At 40.0% G+C, this 22,511-nt stretch overlaps 1 protein-coding gene across 1 annotated transcript in view; it reads right to left on the bottom strand.

Annotated features, from left to right (window-relative positions):
• Window positions 1-341: 341 nt before the first annotated feature.
• The window catches only part of pmpca (peptidase, mitochondrial processing subunit alpha), a 48,542-nt gene continuing 26,372 nt past the window's right edge, over window positions 342-22,511 (bottom strand). Inside the window, exons 10-13 of the mRNA XM_028810210.2 lie at window positions 21,237-21,327; window positions 14,220-14,282; window positions 5,632-5,776; window positions 342-1,442 (exon numbers count right to left, since the gene is read on the bottom strand). Coding sequence (XP_028666043.1) covers window positions 1,273-1,442; window positions 5,632-5,776; window positions 14,220-14,282; window positions 21,237-21,327 — 469 coding nt within the window. The 3' untranslated portion in view covers window positions 342-1,272. The remainder of the gene's footprint in view (window positions 1,443-5,631; window positions 5,777-14,219; window positions 14,283-21,236; window positions 21,328-22,511) is intronic.

Consider the following 22,511-nt stretch of genomic DNA (forward strand, 5'->3'; position numbering starts at 1 on the left):
GATCTGAAATGGCCCTTCAGTCGAAGAGAAAAACAAGCAAGCCTGTGTCTTCACACAGAAGTACAATTCTGTAATTTCAGAATAAAAACAATAAAAATGCGCACACAAAACCACTTGTGTGTGTGTAATTGTAACAATTGAGAGTGTTTTGTGGAAATAAAAATTCTCTGGAAAGCACTAGCTGGACAAGACTTGCCAACATACTGTTCTGAAACAGGCCTCCCTTGGATTCAGTAATTGACAATCCTTTCACTATACCACCACAACAATGAGTCTCTTAAGTAAATTCAGACTTTTTTTTTTTTTTTTTTTAAATAAGACATTTAATTTTTATGCTCCAATTAAAAATAAACATTCCTTTAATGAAATTCAAAACAGTTGCTGTTTAAGATGGCAGTGTTTTAACACTAATGCATACACTTATTTATTTGCATCATGGCAAGGAGCTAAAATGATCAGACCCTGATCCTTAAAGAGATGCACACTAACTGAACATAAACGGGCACATTTAGGATACCCTTACAGCAAGAGGGAAGCGTGACAGGGCAGTGCCCGGAGGTCTCACACTTCAGATACCCACTTTGAAACAACAATTGTGCAAAATGTTTTATCCATCATGCTGTTGGGCAGAAATTTGATTTTAGACGTCGTAGTAACCCACAAATCTTTGCCATGGCTCTGCACAAGTGAAAGCGTCCAGGGTTGCTAGTTAAAAATGATCTGCTCGTCCCAACTGCATGGCAGACCACTTAACCCGATTACCGTCTCCTATAAGACAGCAAAAGCATCAGCAGATCGTTTGAATCAATCCGTTTCAAATTTCAGCACAACAACCTACACAAAGTCAACCTAATTACATTTCCAGTCTTTCTGAAAACACCTGATAGGAGCTGGCAATCGGTGGAACACAAACAACATGGGGGGGTAATGGCTGTTGCAGTTGATGTACGCAAGAAATGTTGGTTTCAGGGACTGCAAATTACATCAGCAACATAAATGAGAGACTTAATTTAGTTGCAGAGAATGAGCAAGAGGCCCGTTACTGCACTGTGACTGTCCACAGTTGCCAAAAGTGCTCCAAATAATTGGCCAAACAGAAAAGAAGCACACAGCTTTGATATAAAATTGTGCATTCAGTAGGCCCAGCGCTTGTGGGGCAACTGCTAGGCGGAGACCACTGTTTTGTGTTTTTAGTACATTATACATCTCGACTGTTGTGTATAACATGGCAAAAACACTACCCACATTTCAGTTAATGTCCCACAGTGCACTCTATCGGAAAAGCCGATATATTCTGGGTAAGCGTCCATCTTTACTAGACAGTGCGGCTTGGATGTGTTCATAAGTTGGCAGTTCACTCAGGTCTCCCAGTGCAGCTACTGCGGGCTTACTGCGGAGCATCTTTGTGGTGACTCTTTTGATATCAGCAGCAGTAACTCTGTCTTCAAGGGGAGAAAACAAGAAAGCGTTACTCATCAATAATATAACGGGGGGGAAAAAAAGTCACATTACTTTTAGTTTTTAAAAAGGCAAAAAGTGCAGGACAATCTCAGCCTCGTCAACTCTCTAAACTTACTATTGACATTCAAACACCAGAAGTAAGCCTCTAACTTGGTTTTACGTAATAAATTGAATGACTCAGAACCTGTTAAAGGTACACACCACCCAAAAGTGATATTTTAAAAAAAATATCATGTGCTCCCATATGGTTTGTAGTGGTAGCTGAGAAAAGTGTTTTCTTGTTACGTAAAATACAGTATGAAAGAACAAAAAAATGTGCAATTTAAATGATATATTCATTAACCTGCTTAATAATGATAAATCAACAATTCAGTATAAGGTGGAAAGCTAACGAAAAATAGAGCGAGGTGGAGTGGTGGCTCTGAGGCTAGGGGTCTGCGCTAGTAATTGGAAAGGTTGCCAGTTCAAATCCCATAAAAAACACCAAAAGTGACTCTACTACGTTGGGCCCCTTGAGCAAGGTCTTTAACCTGCAAATGCTCCGTCCTGGGTATGACGTCAATCCGCATCCTGCCCTGCATGTGGGCCCTCCAACCTGCAGGGAAAAACCTCGGGGTTGGGGGCAGAATTGGCACTCCAGCCACCATAAAAGCCACCGCTATTCCATCTGAACTAGTGTGCTGCGGAGTGTGGCGAGAGTGCATGGCTGCACTCGGGTCCTAATCTGGGATGCTGAGTTGGTTTGTTGTGTGGTGGGTGCAGCAGTGCGCTGTATCAGCGTGTGCTCCTAACCTCTCTCTCTGTGTGTATATCCATGTCTGTGCTGCCTTTAAGTAGCCGGATTTCTTTTTTTTTGTCATTTCCTTTTCTGTTTTGACGTTTTTCTGTTTAGTGCATTATAAAAAGATGGTTCAGGTGTATGGTCATATTAATTAATCTCTGTTTACTTGTTCAGTTTTTTTGTGTAGGATTTTCTAAAGGGGAATATGTTTATAGTTCTGTTTGGATTTTCATAATATATACAGGGTAGGATTCAAAAGTAATGAGCCTCATTTTGTTCTGACACGAACGTACCTCGCCGCGCGCCTCACTTGCCAACGACGGCGACAGTGGGTGTTGGCTTCACAACGCAACGGAGCTCCTATCGCTCCGGCCTTGACGGGAACCCCTGTGCGGTAGTGCGTTACACGGTGGAATGGAAAGTTCGTTAGAGCAACGGTACGCGTTGAAGACGAAGACCATGCTCATTGCCTTCTTCGGAGTGAAGGGGATCATCCACTACGAGTTTGTCCCGCAAGGACAGACCATGAATGCTGCCTACTACTTGGAAGTCCTGAAAAGAAGCATCGCGCGCAAGCGAAGGGACATCAAGGACAGCTAGAAGCTTCACCACGATAACGCGCCCAGCCACACCGCCTTCATCGTGAGCACCTACCTGGCCCGGGTGAACGTTCCGGTGGTCCCCCAGCCTCCCTACAGTCCGGACGTGTCGCCTTCTGACTTCTTCTTGTTTTCGCGCTTAAAATCAGCTCTGAAAGGAAAACGCTTCGACTCGATCGAGGACATCCAAGCAAATGTCAAGGCAGCCCTTGCAGCCATCCCGGAACAGGCCTACGTGGACGCCTTCAAGTCATAGAAAAGCTGCCTACAAAAGTGTATTGATGCAGGAGGTGCCTATTTTGAAGACTATTAATTAGTTGTACCGATTTGCTCAATAAATTTGTCTTTTTGAACAAAGGCTCATTACTTTTGAATCCTACCCTGTACTCTTGTTTGTTAATCGACTTAATTGGTCTGGTGGTTATTTTTTGCAGTTCATAAAGGACATCTCCATCAAAACAGATAAAATTAGGGCTAAGGTTCCATGTATTTCCAAACCTGATATAATTAGTCTCTTAATAAGAGTAGGAGGTCCTCGTATGTGCCGGGCTCCTCATCTTATGTTTGGAGGAACTCGCTACACCTACAAGGCAGATACTGCCAGCAGTAAATTGTGCTCATAATATTCACTCCATTTAACTCGGATTATTTCTCTTTTTTTCTGTATTTTTTTACAACTTGTAGACTTACCTACTGACTTTATTTTTCCTCAAATTTTTCTACTTATTCTATATTGTTGATTTCTCCTTAGTAAGCAGGTTAACCTATACAGCGCATATAAAAAGTCTACATACTCCTGCCAAAATTGTAGATTTTGTGTAATAAAAAAAATGAAACCAGGATAAATCCTGTCAGAACTTACTCCACCTTAATTGCAAAATTGCAATCTATACAAAGAAGGAGACAAAAAAAATTCAGGCAATCGGTGGTTTAGTGAAAAAAAAAAAAAAAAAAAATCACACACAAACCGGGTTACATTCGTATGCACAGCCTGTAATAACCAAGATGTGGCTGTGTTCAGAATCAACCAATCACAACAAGTCTCATCTCAAGTAGTAGTTCATATACACCCGACATCAATTAAAGTGGCGCGGATTGAGCTCAGATAAAGTTTGGCTGTTCCTGTAGGGTTATTCTGATATCCTCTTGGTTGCAACATACTCCAAAAGCCATGATCCGCAAAAAACTTAAAATATGAACGGGATCTCATCATTGAAAGGTCATTAATCAGGACGAGGCACAAAAAAGTATCCAAAGCATTAAACATCCCATGGGGCACAGTGAAAATATGGCTCAGTGACTCTACCAATATCGGGATGTCCCTCCAAGACTAAAGAAGGAAGACAAGGAGAAAACTGGTCGGGGAGGCCGCCAACAAGCCTGCAGCAACATTAAAGGAGCTGCAGGATTACCTGGTAAGTACCAGCTGTTCCATACATGTGACAAGAATCAGTCGTATTCTTCAAATGTCTGAGTCATGGGGTAGGGGAGCAAGATGAAAGCCTTCTCTCACAAAAGAAAACCAACTAAGCCTAGCTAAACTTTGTTAAAAGGTACACCCAGTCTCCCACGCCCACGTGGATAAATGTATTATTGTCTGCTGAGACCAAGGTTGGCCTATTTGGCCATAATTCCAAAAGGTATGTTTGGCGCAAAAATAACACAGCATATCATTAAAAGAACACCATACCCACAGTGAAGCATGGTGGAGGCAGCATCATGCTTTGGGGCTGCCTTTCTTCAGCTGGAATTGGAGCTTTTGTCAAGGTGGATGGAATCATGAATAGCTCAAAATGTCAGTCTATTTTGGCACAAACTTTCAAGCATTTGCTAGGAACATGAAGATAAAAAGGAACTTCACCTTTCAGCATGACATTGACCCAAAGCATACATCAAAATCAACAAACCAATGGCTTCATCAAAGGAGGATCAATGTTCTGGAATGGCCCAGACCTTAATCCAATTAAAAATCTGTGGGGTGACCTGAAGAGAGTTGTGTACAGGAGAAGTCCTTGTAACTTGACAGATTTGGAATTTTTTTTAAAAGGAGGAGTTGGCAAAAATCGCCAAGTCCAGATGTGCCAAACTGATAAGACTCTTACACAAAATGACTGAGCGCTGGAATAAAATTAAAAGGTGCTTCAACTAAGTATTAGTTTAGGGGTTGTGCACACTAATGCAACAGCTTTTGTACGATTTTTTCCCCCCTTTGTCACTATAAACAGTTTGATTTGTTTTCATCTTTTTTGTATAGATTGCAACAAAGGTGGAATAAGTTCTAACAGGGTTTCTGTTGATTTCATTTTTTTATTGCACAAAAACCTGCGATTTTGGCAAGGCTGTGTAGACTTTTTATATCCACTGAATTGAATTCCTCTGAATTGCACTTTTTTTTGCTTAACATGTATTATAGGACATGAGTAATGCAAGGTAATTTGTTTGTTTGTTTTTTGATTTTCCACTGACATTTCTCACATCGTTTCTCGTTGTACAGCATTGTTCACTATTGGCTTCTATTATATCAAACTTTCTTCTCTCTAGTCTACTTGAAAACATGAGATTATTTTTTGTCTACCACTTCAAACTAACTGGGGTAACATAAAGGAATACTCCACCCCAAAATTATATTTTTTATGTGGAATAGTCCTTTAAGGGGTCAAGTTACTAATGATTGCAAACTCAAAATGATATTAAGCCCACAGAGTCTTTATACTGTACAACTATGCTACATTCTGAGTGTAACACTACACATTTACTGTTCCTGACAGAGAATTGAAGGTGAGTACATACTGATTAAATCACAAAGTTCCTGAGGTAGCTTTCTCTTGCCAGTGGCCAACACCTGCCTCCCTACGTCCTCAAAGATGATAGGCCGAGATTCAAGATTCATCATCAGCATCGACTTCAGTTGGGTTTTTGCTCTTTCAAGCTCCATCTGCAACAGAAAAGTAATTGTGACAAAAATCCTGCTCTGTTCGGTCATTTGCTTCTAGAATAAAATCTTAGTAAATTTGCCATGTTTTAAATACATGTTTTGAGGTCTTATTGGATTTGACTTGCACAGGTAATGAAAAATATGTTCTGAGATTTTTGGGTAAGGAAGACAGATGTTTTAAGGCAGTATACTCACTAACTGTGGCACTAGAGCACGGGTGTCAAACTCCAGTCCTGGAGGGCCGCAGTGGCTGCAGGTTTTAGTGACCAGTTTTTGCTGCTAATTAACTTCTTCTGCCTTAATTTTAATTAACTTGACTCGGGTCCCTTAGTAGTTTCTTTTTCCTTAATGAGCAGCCAAACAATAATGAGACACAAAATAAGCCGCCACATGACCAGCTCACCTGTGCCCATCACACAATATCTGAAAATAAAGAAAGCTGAAGGTCTCGGTAAGATTGATCTCTCAGGTCCCCAAAACATTTTGATTATGTTCTTAAGAAAAACAGAAAATCAACAGTTTTAAAAATGTCTGCTGTGACAAAATGAAAGCAGCAATGAGCCATGGAATTAAATAAGCTTAATTAACAGCAACAATCGGCTTCTCATTAAAAAAGAGGTTGGAGTTTGAAGACCCAATTAAGTTGGTCAACTGTTGGCTTGTTTCACATCTCATTTCTGTTTAGCTGCCATTTAATGAAGAAAATAATCAATTAAGAGCACTGAATCCTTAAAAACAGGGCTGTTAAAATGAAGGGAAAAGAAGTTAATTAGCAGTGAAAACTGCTCAATGATTAGGAAAAAGGGTCAGAATGAAAACCAGCAGCCACTACGGTCCTCCAGGCCTGGAGTTTGACACCCCTGCACTAGAGAGTTGTAATCAACATGTAACACAACACAACGTGCAAGGAAGAATTTTACTGTACTCTGAACACGCAACAATAATGACCTTAGAAACCGATAATTACAGGTAACCACCAATTTATGACTCATGACAAATTATGGTTCAATTAAATCTCTTTATACCGACAATGCTGGAAAAAAAAAATCACACTTAAGTTTTAACTGAATCTAGCTTTCTGAAAAAAACAAAAAAAAACAAAAAAAAAATAACAAAACCTTGCAGTATACGGCTATTTTCCCTTAAAAACTTAAGGTCAGCTACCAGTTTGTCTAAATGTGCACAGTTTTACTTGCATATCTCCATTTGACTGGAGATAGTAACAGAGTACAATACATGCATACAGCATAATTATGTACAAAATACACACACACACACCTAGTAACCTTAAGATGTGTGTATAAAGACTGCCTTTTAAGATGCTAGTAACAATATTGTCAGTAGTATTTGCCTGAAGGAAAGTGGGAGAAAAGTGACTGTGGAATGGCTGAGGTCTTCAATACAATTGTATTCCTTTCTAAGGCAGCAAGTGTTATACTGTATATGTTACAGCCAAAACCCTTAGTTCAGCCAGTTCCCGAATTGGCTGGCTGTTTTGCATATTGGCCGCGAGGTGTGGCCAAAGTCTGAATTACTAGAAATGACCAGTGTATATGCCACTTTGGCTGGCCATTGCGCGAAATGGCAAGAACTCCCTGGCCAAAATCCGATGCGCTGATGTAAGACTGTCTGCTCAAGGTGTGAAGATGCAGATTCAGAAGTGAGTTTTCCATTCTGCACGAGAAACTGCTCAAGGCAGGTCTTGTTCAGAAAGCGGACGCCACTTGAGACAGCCTTCCCCTTGCCCAAACACTAACCTTAAGGTTAAAATAGGTCCCTGATGTTAAGTCACTATTTTAGGGCTAAAACTATAACAGAAATGTGAAATCTACTTAAATACCTAATCTTAATTATTGTGAAACAACCAAGTGGCATCCACTTTCTGAACAAGAGCCACCAAGGCTACGCTTGATGCAAATGCACTACTAAGTGCACAACAAATTGCTGATGACTTTTTCTTCCGACTTTGGCCAATGCCATTTCGCAAACTGGCTGGCCAAATCCCAAAATTGGGATATTGGCCGGTCAATTTACAGAGACATTGGCCATTTCCCGATTTGGCCGATTTCAGGTTTTGGCTGTAACATATACACCACAATGTATATAAGAAAACCCTGAACAGTAAGCAGCGGTGTCCCAGTATTATTCTCAGCATCCGCCACATTGTATAGTGCTTTACAGTCCTGTGCTAAACAGGTGCTTTACCAAGACACTGTGTAGACAGCAAGTGATCTTCTGAAGTTCTCCTTTCTCAACATAATTAAACTGCACAAAAACAGTTGAACATCATCTTAGACCACCATGAATCTAAAAAGCAAGTATGAAGCCTGTGATAAATTTTCTTAAATGAAGTCCATCATATGCTCTGAAGTAAATACCAATCCCTCCTTTTTAGATTTCCAACATGAGGCCCTGATGATTTGTGTTATGGACACTGGCCGCTATGTAGTCCCATCACAGTGTTTCAATATATCTAGCACAAATAACTGGATAAAAGCTAAACAAAATTTTTCACTTAACGGATTGCACGCAGCAAACTCTTCTGTGCAAATGAGCCCCATAGATATGTGCTTCTTGCTTTACACCCAGTGCTGATGAGAAAATGCAGTATTTTTATTTCATTAAATTAAGCATTCATTACTTTAAAAATTAATCAAACTGCGTAACGCACAGATTGGATTGACTTTGAGACAGCTCATACAGAAGCACTGAGAAAAACAGATGGGTTTGTATATAGTGTTTATGGATTTGGAGAAGTCTTTTGATATAGTGCCATGTAAAGAGGTCTAGAAGTGCATGAGAGAGTAAGGAGAGGTATGTGAGGATTGTCCAGGATATGGATGAGGGGGATAAATGACAAATCCCCCTGGTGCACGCTTTGTGCTGATGACATTGTGTTGTGTAGCACCAGAATAGAGAAAGTGGAGAGGAAGTTGTAAGAATGGAGAAGGGCTTTGGAAGATAGAAGATGAAGATAAATAGGAAGACGACTGAATATATGAGGTTTAATGATGGTCACAACTCAGACATTAGCCTGCAGGGAGAACTATTGAGAAGAGTGGATACTTTTAAATACCAAGGGTCAGTGGTAGCCTGAGATGGAAAACTTCACAGAGAGATAACCCTCAGAGTGCAGTGTGGATAGAACAATTGGAAGAAGGTATCAGGAGAATTGTGTGATCAAAGAATTAAGGTGAAGTGTAGGCTTGAAGGGTAAGATTTTAAGACAGTAGTAAGATCAGTTATGATGAATGGAGCTGAGACATGGGCAACAGTGGAAGCACCGGAGAAGAAGTTAAGAGGAATGTGTGGAGTTACAAAAATGAACAGAATAAGAAATGAGATAATCAGAGGTACAACAAAAGTGGGAGAGATATCCAAGAAAGTACAAAAAATAAGTGGTATGGAGATGTGATGAAGAGAGGCAATGAATATGTGGGTAAAAGAGTGATGGGAATCGAAGTACAGGGGAAGAGAAAGTGGAGATAGATTGATAAAGTAAAAATATCTGAAGGAGAAGTACTTGAGGTACAGAACCAAGCTGTTTGGGGAAGGCTGATTCAAGTACATCCACCCCAGACAGAAGTGGGGGAAAAAAATCAAGATGAGGAGGAGGAAGAATTCACTTAAAATTTTTAGTACGTTAAATCAAGTTTATTGTTATGTGTACATAGTAAAATTAAATCCTTACTGCAATGCCTCCTGAGAATTGTGACAGTGACATAAAAGCACAAGAAGAAACACACAAAAAATAGCATACATAAAATAAAAAAAGAAATATACAATACAATGTATACATATCAGAGATATACAATAACTAGTGGGGCACCCGGCTGGGGTTCGTGCCTGGATGGGATGCCCAGGAGAACCGGAGGAGGGCTTGGGCCTCCTCCAGAACACGAAGGGGCGTCCTCCCTGGTTGCTGTGGGGGCCACGGGTACAGAGCTTGGAAGCTCTACCCTGTAGGGGCCCGTGGTCACCGCCAGGGGGAGCCCCGATGCCTTGGGAGCCCTGGACCTGAGTACTTCCGCCACACCCAGAAGTGCTGGGGGGGAAGAGGATTGTGGACACCAGGAGGACTTCCGGATGTACAGCCAGAGCTTCCGCCACACAGGGGTGTGGCTACGGAAACCCTCAGGATGCACCTGGAGTCCTTCCGGGGTGAATAAAAGGGGCTGCCTCCCTCCAGTCAGGGGCAAGAATCGGGAAGAGTAGGACGGAGCTCGGTGGAGAGGAATGGAGGCGGACCTGAGAGACTGAAGGCATTGTGTTGTGTGGCCATGGACTAAGGGCTGATTGGTGCGTGGCACCGGGTTGTGCTCACGATAAGTGTAAATAATAGTGTACAATAAACGTGTGGTGGACTTTAAAATGCTCTCCGTCTGTCTGTGTCCGGGTCATCCTCCACACTACTTGGTTTTCAGATGAAATATCTTCTTCCCTAACCATCTAATATGCAGAACCAGAAAAACGTTTTAAAATGAAATAATCACTCAAAAAACAAATATCCAAAAACATTTTCAGCAACTCTGCACGTTCACAGTAGTTAACCAAGGTCAACATAAAGAAAAAACTGACATATTCCAAAAAGATTTTAAAACTGTTCTTAATTCTTTGAATTTTAAGTAAAACAGGATGTCCTTTTTCTACTGTGTTATCATAGATGGGCTACATTTCCTCTAGTGGAGTGAGATAAGATGATATAGAAGCAGTGATTTGTAAAGTTAGGACAACAGATTATTCATTAAGGGAGAATTGGCAATCCAGCACTATCTGCAAATTGAGCAAAGATTTAAGATTTTATTCCAATAGGGTCTGAGCAGATTTCATTCCCAAAACAAAACCAAGACAAACAGCTGCTGGACCACTTTGTTCTCAATAAAGCTAAGCAATTGCCATTTAAAAAGTCAGCACACAGACCCTCACTATTCATCCAACTGTTCCTGATAAAGCAGCCTCTGTTACAGGGACTGCTAGAAAAGCCCTGCAGCCCCTGCCTTCATGAGGGTCTGAAACGTCTAGAAATTTTAACTAATATATATATATATTTTTTTTTTTTCTATGACTTGGGCGCCGCCGCAAGTGGCAGCTATTCCAGCAGCTCCGTGTACAACTTTATTTTTCTACCTTTTTCTCTATTTCACTGTTAACTCCTAGCACTTTCTTTTATGTGGACTCGTTCCCTGGACACTTATTACTACTTGACATGGATTTTTACACGCAGAGACTCGTCTATTCAAGTAGTCAACTTCAAGCGCCGAGAACAAATGCCCGTGCCGGTGTGGTTCCCTATTTACCTGACGAGGTAAGAAGGTCGTATCATGGCAGCAGAGTCGGTACTAAGATAAAAGCCAAGCGTTTAGCGAGAAAGTGGTGCTACAAACTTTCGGTGCCTTCTGTGATCCTGGGAAATGTGAACTCACTACCAAATAAAATCGACGAACTGGCTGTGCTGGTGAAAAATGTCAGGACCTACAGAGAATGCAGTTTGTTGTGTTTTAGTGAAACGTGGCTAACAAGTAACATCCCAGATGCCAACATGGAGCTACCCGGGTTTAGCACAATTAGAGCGGACAGAGACGCAAATACCTGCGGGAAGCAGAAAGGAGGAGGACTTACACTCTATGTCAATACAAGATGGTGCAACTCTGGACATGTTAACGTTAAAATCTCCACTTGCTGCAGGGACATCGAACTGTTGGCCGTAAGTCTGCGTCCCTATTACTTGCCCAGAAAGTTTGGACACGTCATTGTTATCATTGTATACATCCCTCCTCGGGCGGACGTGGAGATAGTGGGTGATATCATCCACTCCGCTGTTGCTAAATTACAAACACAACACCCCGAGGCACTTGTGCTAATCACTGGAGACTTCAACCATGTAACGCTGGACAAAACGTTACCTGCCTTCTCCCAGTATGTGGATTGTAATACCCGGGGAAATAGGACTATTGACCTACTGTATACAAACACTAAAGACGCATACAGTGCCACTCCGCTGCACTTGGGAAAGCAGATCATAACCTGGTTCTGCTTCAGCCTCACTACAAACCAAGAGTGAGGGAGCTACCTACAACCACATGCTCATTCAGGAAGTGGTCCCCTGAGGCAGAGCAGGCACCGAGAGACTGCTTTGGAACTACGGACTGGGATATATTGCAGGGATCTTATACTGAAAACATTGAGGAGGTTGTTGACTGCACTACTGACTACATCAACTTCTGTATGGACATTGTAGTTCCAGTAAGAACAGTATGCTACTATGCTAACAACAAGCCATGGATTACAAGTGACATCAAGGGCCTTTTGAACCAGAAGAAAAGGGCTTTTAAAGGCGGTGATCAGCATGAGCTCAAGCGCGTGCAGAAGGAACTCCGAGTCCAGCTCAGGGCGGCGAAGGAGCAGTACAGGAGAAAGCTGGAGCAGAAGTTGCAGAATAACAGCATGAAGGAAGTGTGGGATGGGATGGAGATCATCACTGGCTGCAGCTCGAAGCGGGGTGCCACCATCGAGAGAGATGTGGAGAGAGCAAATTAGATGAACAATTTTTTTTTTTTTTTAAAAACAGGTTTGACCATCCTAACCCACTCACCTTGAAGTACTGCACCCTCCACCCATCATTCTGCTCATACCAGCATAGGAGAGAGTCTACCCCAACCCACAATTACAGCAGCCCAGGTAAGCAGAGAGCTGAGGAGACCTTGTGCCAGCAAAGCAGCGGGTCCAGATGGAGTATCGCCACGACTGCTGAAGGCCTGTGCGTTGGAGCTGGGGAGTCCTCTACAGCGCATCTTCAACCTGAGCCTGGAACAGGGGAGAATCCCGAGGCTTTGGAAAACATCTTGCATCACCCCAGTCCCAAAGGTATCACGTCCTAGTGAGCTGAATGACTTCAGGCCTGTCACTCTGACGTCGCATGTGATGAAAACCATAGTGTATGCTGCTTCACCACCTGAGGCCACAGGTTCGTCATGCCCTCGACCATCTGTATTTTGCAAACGAGGAAAAAGGTGGGAGCGGAGGATGCCATCATCTACATGCTACACCGATCCCTCTCCCACTTGGAAAAAGGCAGTGGTGCTGTAAGAATCGTGTTTCTGGACTTCTCTAGCGCCTTCAACACCATCCAACCTCTGCTCCTTAGGGACAAGCTGACAGAGATGGGAGTAGATTCATACCTGGTGGCATGGATCGTGGACTATCTTACAGACAGACCTCAGTATGTGCGTCTCGGGAACTGCAGGTCTGACATTGTGGTCAGCAACACAGGAACGCCACAGGGGACTGTACTTTCTCCGGTCCTGTTCAGTCTATATACATCGGACTTCCAATACAACTCGGAGTCCTGCCACGTGCAAAAGTTCGCTGACAACACTGCTATCGTGGGCTGCATCAGGAGTGGGCAGGAGGAGGAGTATAGGGACTTAATCAAGGACTTTATTAAATGGTGCGACTCAAACCACCTACACCTGAACAGCAGCAAAACCAAGGAGCTGGTGGTTGATTTTAGGTGGACCACGCCCCTCATGGACCCCGTGATCATCAGAGGTGACTGTGTGCAGAGGGTACAGACCTATAAATACCTGGGAGTGCAGCTGGATGATAAATTGGACTGGACTGCCAATACTGATGCTCCGTGCAAGAAAGGACAGAGCCGACTATACTTCCTTAGAAGGCTGGCGTCCTTCAACATCTGCAGAAAGATGCTGCAGATGTTCTATCAGACAGTTATGGCGAGCGCCCTCTTCTACGTGGTGGTGTGCTGGGGAAGCAGCATAAAGAAGAGGGACGCCTCACGCCTGGACAAACTGGTGAGGAAGGCAGGCTCTATTGTAGGCACGGAGCTAGACAGTTTGACATCCATGGCAGAGGAACGGGCACTGAGCAGGCCTCTTGTCAATAATGGAGAATCCACTGCATCCACTAAACAATATCATCTCCAGACAGAGGAGCAGTTTCAGCGACAGACTGCTGTCACTGTCCTGCTCCACTGACAGACTGGGGAGATCATTCCTCCCCCACACTATGCGACTCTTTAATTCCACCCGGGGGGGTATACGTTAACATTATTCAAAGTTATTGTCTGTCTGTATACCTGCATTGTTATCACTCTTTAATTTAATATTTTCTTTATCAGTATGCTGCTGCTGGGGTATGTGAATTTCCCCTTGGGATTAATAAAGTATCTGTCTATCTGCCTACCTACCTATCTATCTGTTTTACTTGAAAACAAGGTGGTAGATATTTTTAGACCCATACTCCCGGTTAAACAAACAGTTAAAATTTGTCTGCTCCTTTTCAGGACAAGAACTTTTTTTTTTTGCAAGGCTCTATGAACCATTTAACTTGGCTGTCTGAAAAATTAAATGTTACTTGCATTGTTAAATGCTGATCCTGCATAGGAAATGTACATAATTTACATAATCATAGCTTTAAATCTTACCTCACCAGCGGTAGCAGCCATTTGTATGAACTCCCTTGTAAGAATTTCCACCATTTCTCTGACCTTAAAGTACAATACAAAAGTATATAAAAAAAACAGAAGAACCACACATTATTTCTAACAATTTACACATAGCTAAACACAGTTATAGAGTAAATTTACGGTATATACACCATCAGTGCCAAGTTTCAGAACAACCTCATTATTCCAGCTTTTATTGAACCTCAAGTTGTTCGAATCCAGTGAATAACCTGAAATAGTACAACAGTAGGCGGCCAGAGATTTAAAAAAAATTATATATATATATATATATATATATATATATATATATATATATATATATATATATATATATACACATCCATCTTCCCTCAATCCGTCCCAATATGGTTGTCCTTTTCGCATGTTTCTCCTTTCTTCATGGAGAATAACCCACTGGAGTGTCGGTCTGGACTTGTGTGGATACACATCTGTCTTAAGTATATTGTTTATATTTATGTGTACATATATGTGCTTTACCTGATCAGGCTGGAGGGGAGGGGGTTGTCTTTTGTTCCATAAGTCACACTGTGGGTGTTGTTTATATTCATATATACATACATACACACACACACACACACACACACACACATATATACATACATACACATATATACTGTACATATGTGCCTCACCTGGATAGGGGTGTATATTTATGTATATACTGTACATATGTTAGGGTTTGTTGGGACTGGCCAACCTTTCTAGTTAAAAATGAAACTTTGGGGTGGTTTGAGGGAGTTTCTATGTATATGGACTGGGAATTTGCTCGAGCTAAAGGGGACTTTCATTTAATTGGGGCTGTCGTGCAATTTTCAGTCAAAATATACCTTATTAATGTAATTTGTTCTCTTAGGTTTTTCCATAACTTTTTTTTTTTGTTTTCCGTTCTTGCTGGGTAACAATCTTTGGGAGGAGAAGTGGCAGTCCAATGTGCTGACATGAGTTTTACAAGTTAATCATCAATGTAGCTTTGCCCTCTTTGAGCTTAGGGTAATCGTTACAACCTTTAACTAGACTGATTAAAGACAAAAGGGGTGGTTCTATTAATAATGTCACAGAATGATGAAGTAGAATCTGACAGCTGAATTCAAGAGCCTTAAGAGCTCCTGGAAGAGAGAAACTGAAGTTTTTTGCTTAATTGTTTTATTACTGCAAAAAATTGGAAAGAACCTTTCCCCATAATGCTATAAAATAGGTATATTCCAATTTTCTGAAGCTAGGCTGTACAAATAAAAACTATAACATATAGACCATAAAGACTTTGAATTAAAGCCAGATTTATAATTGATAGTGCCTGTGATTTTTACATGAAGTTTAAAAAAATTTCAGACACAATGCCACAGCATCTTGAAATGTTGTGTATTAAACATCTCACAATTAAAAAATAAACTGCTCTTAGTTAATTACATTAGTTTACGCGTAAGGTCTGAATTGCTTATTAATTATGAAAGTCTCAATATTAGGAAATATTCATTTTTAGAACAGCTATTCTAGTCTTGATCGCTCCTACTGGGTTTTTCCCAAGTGAGATACTACTTCCTAAAACATTCTATTAAACAGGTGTAAGAATTTAGTTCAACTGTCAGGCACCAAACTTCCTTGACTAACTTCACATTTATCATTGTTTTCAATATATGCATTCTCAAGTTATACCACCTGTACTCAGATATGGGTTTAGTACTTCACTCATACATCGAAGAAATACATCTAAATGTATCAACAAAAGCAAATTACACTTTTATTGTGCAATTTTACTAACTGATCTGGAGAGATTAAAAAGACAAATTTAGAGAGAGAAGAGAAGCTAAAGCAAAACATGCCAAAAATCATTAAACTCTAGTTTTTTTTACTAAACTCATTCAAAAGTGTCATCTTTGACACTTATCTAAACTTTTGGTCATCACTTTAACGATACTATCAAAGTTTACTCTTATTTGTGTTCTTAATATACAGGATACATGTAGTTCATTAGTTTTTATCCAGCAAAATGTATTACTGTAATACTGCACTATCAGGCTATTTAAGTCTTTTGATTACCATTCCATTGAAATTTCACACAGTAAAGCACAGCAGCTCTGATCATAATCATAACTAAGATCAACCACATAACCACTCTTTTCAAATCTCCATACTAGCTTTCAGTTTAATTAGGTAATTTTAAAAATTAACATTCTGACATATTAAGTCATACATTACTACCTCTGCCCTTTATTTAAAAGACCTCATTAATGAGAATACTCGAGATCTGAGTCATCTTCAAAATTCTAGCATTAGAGTTGAAACCCTGACCTCATCCTTTAAAGGTGAAAACACATTATTTGGCGGATAGCAAATCAAACTCTACTATTTTTTGTTTTTTATTTGATGCTTCCTGTATTGCTTCCATTTTCATCAAGTTTATTCATCTTTATTTTGGAACAGGAACTCTCAAACAATGCATTATCACTAACGATGGACCCAGTGTTAGATTTGTCAAATTCCACCAAAGCCATTCTGAGAAACCTGTAACTTAAACGCACACAGCAAAAGGCTGGACAGAAAGCTGGCCTAAGTCCAATATATTACCTTCTGCCCTTTTCCTAATGATTAAACCTCTGAAGTGCACATTTTCTGTAGAGTGGATTTATTATTCTCTTCTTTATGGCCAGCTAGCCATAAAAATATTGATAAATTTAGCTATTTGCTGACATTATTAATGCATTATTAGAGCATGATGTCTGTGTTCTACGTGATGCTCTTCTTCTTACAACAGGTTATTTTGCATTTGTAAATGTACAGTGTATTTTATCTATCTTGAACTAAGAAGAAGACGAATATATTATTCATGGTTACAACCCAGCAAGGAGATACCACAGTTCTAGAATCCAATCAGAAGCAAAAAGAACAAAATCTTGAGTCATGAGGGCGGAGACATTGATAGGCGGGCAGTATGGAATTCAGATGGGATAGCTAGCAATAACAGGGTCATCGTTAAAAAAAATAAATAAAATCCCTTGCTTTCTTTCCTTAACCAATTCTACAAATATAACTGGGCAACACCAAGTAGTACAGCTAGTATGCAAATAAACTATGTATAACATTCGTAACCTGCTATGACAGCCATGTCAAGAAAAAGCTACTATCAAAGGCTACTTCATTCTTCAATTCTGCCAGCCTCTTTGTAGATTCAAAGTACTGTGCAGAATAAATTGCATATGGTTTTTACCAACTAATCTATAAAGAAAAAGTAATAGAAGTTTAATCTATCCCGGCATTAAAGAGACACATAAAAGACTTATTATCACTGTTTATTTGTCTAAGATCAGAATTCTATTCAATGTGATTGATTTCCTTAACAACACATGGTGAGTGAGGATTAAAACAGTAGCCTAGTGCTTTTAAGGCCCAATCCTCTGCATACATCTTAAACACTTAATTAAGAAAATGTTTTCCAAGTTACGTTTCATGGTTTTATCCAGAAAACGTAAAACACATTTTCATCTTACATAGTTTATAGTGAAAATTCTATTTTTTGTTTTCATTTTTGTTTATTACCCTACTAGAAGTAACACAAGTAATGTGAGATTTTTTCATGGATGTTTTAATATTGTTGTCTGTTGTCCAACATTGGTCACCATAGATACCCATATTATCAGAAACTTTTTTTTTTTTAATCCCATTTATGCAAGAAAACTTAAAATTAATTTTTTTTCCTCAGCCATTACTACAAACTAAATGGAGTAACACAAAAAATGGGGTGGCATATTCCTTTGAAGTACAGTAATGTTATTTCATGCAATTGTATTAATAGGTGACACATTTGGTAACACTTTAGGTACTGCAAAAATACATCCATTGCTCATTGACTCTTATGTAACAAGACCTTAACAAAGGCTTCTTTTGGTCTTCATTATGCTTGCAAAATATCAGTACATAAGTTATTCACCTCTGTGCATTGTGGTATAATAAGATGCTTTGATATGATCATAAAATTACTTGTTAATATGAAGGATTCTGATTTTACAATGAGTGTGCAATATCAAGAAAAATATGTCTCACTTTAAGTCACATTTAACCGTTTCAAAGTAGTTATTTTAGGTCACATTGCATAGATGAATAACTGCTTACTGATGCTTTGCAATTCTTATTAACACTAGAAGAAGCTTTTGTTAAGGTCTTGTTACTGAAGAGTAAATGAGTAATAGATGAATTTTTGTAATAGCTAAAGTGTTATCAAACATTTTTCTGTAAAATTAGTGATAAAGCATTAAGTCCTATTGCCAATATTTCCATTAATATCTTCAGAGCAAGTTCTGACTTGCATACAAAATTGAGTTATGAATGCTGGCAGGAATGAAACTTCTTTGTAATAACAACAGTCACCTGAATGTAGAAATAAAAGTTTCAGTGTTGTTAATTAAGGTTTTTTTAAACAAATTTTCCAGTTACAAACATGAAATAAGTGTTTAAGATTCAGATTTAAATGAAACAAAGAAACACGGGTACAAAGTGACTTTCTGCAGTCCTTGCTACCACTAAAACAGAACAATGTCAACATTTTCTATATACAGTGCATCCGGAAAATAATTCATAGCGCATTGCTTTTTCCGCATTTTGTTATGTTACAGCCTTATTCCAAAATGGATTCAATTCATTTTTTTCCTCAGAATTCTACACACAACACCCCATAATGACAACGTGAAAAAAGTTTACTTGAGGTTTTTGCAAATTTATTAAAAATAAAAAAACTGAGAAATCCCATGTACATAAGTATTCACAGCCTTTGCTCAAAATTTGTCGATGCACCTTTGGCAGCAATTACAGCCTCAAGTCCTATTGAATATGATGCCACAAGCTTGGCACACCTATCCTTGGCCAGTTTCGCCCATTCCTCTTTGCAGCACCTCTCAAGCTCCATCAGGTTGGATGGGAAGCATCGGTGCACAGCCATTTTAAGATCTCTCCAAAGATGTTCAATCAGATTCAAGTCTGGGCTCTGGCTGGGCCACTCAAAGACATTCACAGAGTTGTCCTGAAGCCACTCCTTTGATATCTTGGCTGTGTGCTTAGGGTCGTTGTCCTGCTGAAAGATGAACCGTTGCCCCAGTCTGAGGTCAAGAGCGCTCTGGAGCAGGTTTTCATCCAGGATGTCTCTGTACATTGCTGCAGTCATCTTTCCCTTTATCCTGACTAGTCTCCCAGTTCCTGCTGCTGAAAAACATTCCCACAGCATGATGCTGCCACCACAACCATGCTTCACTGTAGGGATGGTATTGGCCTGGTGATGAGCGGTGCCAGGTTTTCTCCAAACGTGACGCCTGGCATTCACACCAAAGAGTTCAATCTTAGTCTCATCAGACCAGAGAATTTTCTTTCTCATGGTCTGAGAGTCCTTCAGGTGCCTTTTGGCAAACTCCAGGCAGGCTGCCATGTGCCTTTTACTAAGGAGTGGCTTCCGTCTGGCCACTCTACCATACAGGCCTGATTGGTGGATTGCTGCAGAGATGGTTGTCCTTCTGGAAGGTTCCAATCTCTCCACAGAGGACCTCTGGAGCTCTGACAGAGTGACCATCGGGTTCTTGGTCACCTCCCTGACTAAGGCCCTTCTCCCCCAATCGCTCAGTTTAGATGGCCAGCCAGCTCTAGGAAGAGTCCTGGTGGTTTTGAACTTCTTCCACTTACGGATGATGGAGGCCACTGTGCTCATTGGGACCTTCAAAGCAGCAGAAATTTTTCTGTAACCTTCCCCAAATGTGTGCCTCAAGACAATCCTGTCTCGGAGGTCTACAGACAATTCCTTTGACTTCATGCTTGGTTTGTGCTCTGACATGAACTGTCAACTGTGGGACCTTATATAGACAGGTGTGTGCCTTTCCAAATCATGTCCAATCAATTGAATTTACCACAGGTGGACTCCAATTAAGCTGCAGAAACATCAAGGATGATCAGGGGAAACAGGATGCACCTGAGCTCAATTTTGATCTTCGTGGCAAAAGCTGTGAATACTTATGTACATGTGCTTTCTCAATTTTTTTATTTTTAATAAATTTGCAAAAATCTCAAGTAAACTTTTTTCACGTTGTCATTATGGGGTGTTGTGTGTAGAATTCTGAGGAAAAAAATGAATTTAATCCATTTTGGTATAAGGCTGTAACATAACAAAATGTGGAAAAAGTGATGCGCTGTGAATACTTTCCAGATGCACTGCATATAAAAGTCAATGTACTGTATGTGTGTATGTTCTAGCATCACTTACGAACAGCTGAAGCGATTTTCATGAAACTTGGTACATGTTTCTCATCGGTCGACTAAAAATACTGTAGGCTGATCTTACAGTCATGTATGCATGTTATCATCCAGTTAACACTTGGAACGACCACCAGAGGGCGGATTGGACGTGACTGCCAGCATTCTTTATGTTTGAGCTCCACCGTACCCTTGTTGCTTTTGAAATTAAATAGAGTTGGCCAGTTCAAAGTGTCAACTGGATTATAACATGCGTACAAGACTGCAAGACAAGCACATTATTGAGTCTTCATTGTTTGTTAATTTATTTTTAAAGTTTTTTTAATTATATTTTTCTCAAACAATTAAAAAAAAAAAAAAAAAAAAAAAAAAAAGAAAAACACAATTTATTTTCCTCCCAGGCGACACTGGGTATTTCAGCTAGTAACTGATAAATAACTACAGATACAGTAGATGTCAACAATTCCTCGTTGTTGATTGATCTTTTGGGGTGTAACTACAGTATTTTCTGTAGAAAATACTATAGCACAAGTGGTGGCTCTGAGGCTAGGGATCTGCACTGGCAATCGGAAGGTTGCCTGTTCGAATCCCGTAAAATGCCAAAAGGGACTCTGCTCTGTTGGGCCCTTGAGCAAGGCCCTTAAACTCCAATTGCTAAGCACTTTTAGTAGTGAGAAAAGCGCTATATAAATGCAAAGAATTATTATTTATTATTATTAAAAAACATACTGAAGCAACCAATTTACCTACCTGACGGGGATCTGCACTTGCATGAATGCAAAGTAAACCAGTGTCTTCATAGCTATGATGATAGGAGGTTGCATTATACATCCAATGATGTCTGTTAATTTTAACAAAATGAAGAAATAATAGTGTAAGTGAGACACACTGATTTTTATGGTCATCTTGCATAATAATTTAGCTACAGATTGTTATTTTTATTGTATAAACATGTTACTACCACAACTGTAAAAAAAAAAACAGTAGGTATAACCTGAAGTAATTAAACCTATTTCACCCAGACACTGATTGATAGTTATCAACAATTCAGGTTTAAATACATGACTTAATAGTTTGTACCAGATTCCCACAATCTTTCAGTTAGGTCACTAAGTATTTAGACAGCCACACAATTTTCATAATTTTGACTCTGTATGACACCACAAGGGATCTGATATGAAGCAATCAAGATTTGACTGAAGTCCACACATTCAGCTTTAATTCAAAGTGTTTATAAAAATGATTGACATTCCTAAATGGATAATACTATATTTTTGTTAAACAGCCCCTCCTCTTTTTTTCAGGGGCTCAAAAGTAAGTGGACAAACCAACAATCATAAATACAATCATTTTCAACGCTTGGTTGAAAATCCACTCCAGTCAATGACTACCTTAAATCTGAAACTCATGGGCATCACTAGTGAGCCTCTGCCAGGCCTTTACTGCAGCGGTCTTCAGTTGGTGCTTGTTTGTTGGTCTGTCTGCCTTCAGTTTTGTCCTCAGCAAGTAAAATCTATGTTCAGTTGGTATGAGGTCAGGTGATTGAAGAATACTCCATTTCTTTCCCTTGAAAACTGATTAAGTTGCTTTCAGGGTACGTTTTTGTCATTGTCCCTCTGTACTGGGAAGCACTGCCCTATCAATTTTGCAGCATTGGGCTGAATACAAGCAGGCAGTATTGCCCTATACACTTCAGAATTCATCTTGCTGCTTTGGTCAGCAGTCATATCATCAATAAACACTAGTGATGCTTATGCCATAACATTGTCTCCACTATGTTTCATAGATGTGGTATGCTTTGGAACATGAGCTGTTCTTTTCCTTCTCCGTACTTTGTCTTCCCAGTATTCTAGTACATGTTATCTTAGTTCCAAAGTTTCTTAGTGTCCAAAGAATATATTCCAGAACTGGGGAGGCATTTGTAGCCTGTACTGGTAAAGTCTAATTTAGCTTTCCTATTCTCGAGGCTTACCAGTAGTTAACACCTTGTGGTAAACCCTGTATATCTACTATCATGAAGTCTTC

Source organism: Erpetoichthys calabaricus, chromosome 9 (genome assembly GCF_900747795.2).
Source record: "Erpetoichthys calabaricus chromosome 9, fErpCal1.3, whole genome shotgun sequence".
NCBI classification, from domain to species: domain Eukaryota; kingdom Metazoa; phylum Chordata; class Cladistia; order Polypteriformes; family Polypteridae; genus Erpetoichthys; species Erpetoichthys calabaricus.